The 1,891-nt window shown below is 46.2% G+C and overlaps 1 protein-coding gene across 1 annotated transcript in view; it reads right to left on the reverse strand.

Moving 5' to 3' along the window:
* Positions 1–1,559, reverse strand: part of LOC102989030 (heat shock cognate 71 kDa protein-like) — a 3,998-nt gene extending 2,439 nt beyond the window's left edge. The window contains 1 exon segment of the mRNA XM_024128213.3: positions 635–1,559. Coding sequence (XP_023983981.1) covers positions 635–1,545 — 911 coding nt within the window. The 5' untranslated portion in view covers positions 1,546–1,559.
* Between the last annotated feature and the right edge of the window lie 332 nt (positions 1,560–1,891).

Consider the following 1,891-nt stretch of genomic DNA (forward strand, 5'->3'; position numbering starts at 1 on the left):
ATGTCTTCCTTGCTCAAACGGCCCTTGTCACTAGTGATGGTAATCCTGTTCTCTTTTCCTGTGCTCTTATCCACAGCAGAGACATTGAGGATGCCATTGGCATCAATATCAAAAGTGGCTTCAATCTGAGGAACACCACGCGGGGGCAGGAGGTATGCCTGTGAGTTCAAACTCGCCAAGCAGGTTGTTATCCTTGGTCATGGCACGCTCACCTTCATAAACCTGAATGAGTACACCGGGCTGGTTGTCCGAGTAGGTTGCGAAGGTCTGCGTCTGCTTGGTGGGAATGGCGGTGCTGCGCTTGATGAGGACAGTCATGACTCCACCAGCAGTTTGAATTCCAAGGGAAAGAGGAGTGACGTCCAACAGCAGCAAGTCTTGAACATTTTGAGATTTGTCTCCAGATAAAATGGCTGCCTGGACAGTTGCACCATAAGCAACAGCCTCATCAGGGTTGATGCTCTTATTCAGTTCTTTCCTGTTGAAGAAGTCCGGTGGAAGTTTCTGAATCTTGGGGATGTGGGTTGAACCACCCACCAGGGCAATATCATGGATCTGAGACTTGTCTAGCTTGGCATCCCAAAGGGCTTTCTCCACAGGGTCCAGTGTGCCACGGAACAGGTCAGCATTCGGTTCTTCAAATCGGGCACGTGTAATTGAGGTATAGAAGTCGATTCCTTCACAGAGGGAATCAATCTCAACACTGGCCTGGGTGCTGGAAGAGAGAGTGCGCTTAGCACGCTCACAAGCAGTACGAAGGCGATGGACAGCTCTCTTGTTCTCACTGATGTCCTTCTCGTGCTTGCGCTTGAACTCTGCAATAAAATGGTTGACCATCCGGTTGTCAAAGTCTTCTCCACCTACGTGGGTATCTCCAGCTGTAGACTTGACCTCAGAGATTCCATCCTCAATAGTGAGGACTGACACATCAAAAGTGCCACCACCTAAATCAAAGATCAGCACATTTCTTTCTGCTCCAACCTTTTTGTCTAAGCAACAGGCAATAGCTGCAGCAGTTGGCTCGTTGATGATTCTAAGTACATTGAGCCCAGAATAGTTCCAAGCATCTTTGGTAGCCTGATGCTGAGAATCATTAAAGTAAGCGGGTACTGTGACAACAGCATTGGTAACAGTCTTCCCAAGGTAGGCTTCTGCTATTTCCTTCATCTTTGTCAAAACCATGGATGACACCTCCTCTGGATAGAAACTTTTTGTCTCTCCCTTGTATGCTACTTGAACCTCAGGCCTGCCTGCATCATTCACCACCATGAAGGGCCAATGCTTCATATCAGACTGGACAACAGCATCATCAAATCTTCATCCGATGAGGTGTTTGGCATCAAAAACCGTGTTGGTGGGATTCATTACAACTTGGTTCTTTGCAGCATCACCGATCAATCGTCCGGTATCAGTAAAGGCGACATAGCTTGGGGTAGTTCGGTTCCCCTGATCATTGGCAATTATTTCCACCTTTCTGTGCTGGAAGACACCCACACAAGAATAGGTGGTGCCAAGATCAGTGCCAACTGCAGGTCCCTTAGACATGGTTGCTGGAGTGCAGGCCCAGGTCTGCTGGAGGGGAAAACAGCAATCTGTAAAGCTGCTGCCACATTCAATGAGACCCAATGCCTACATTCTTAACCACGGTTATTTACTGCCTTCCAAATAGTCCAGTTTTACCACAGCAGAGGCTATATGACGGTTTGGTTTCCCATTCATCAAGGTTTTTTTGATCCAGATAATAGAATGATTATGGTAAAATCTAGGTGAAGGGTAAATGGGAGTCTTTGTAACTATTTCTGTAAGTGTGAAATTATTTCAAAATGAAAAATTAACGAGAAAAAGACTGCCCCAAACTATCACTATTTGTAGATAACATGATTTTATATAT

This window comes from Physeter macrocephalus, chromosome 21 (assembly GCF_002837175.3).
Source record: "Physeter macrocephalus isolate SW-GA chromosome 21, ASM283717v5, whole genome shotgun sequence".
Lineage (NCBI taxonomy): Eukaryota > Metazoa > Chordata > Mammalia > Artiodactyla > Physeteridae > Physeter > Physeter macrocephalus.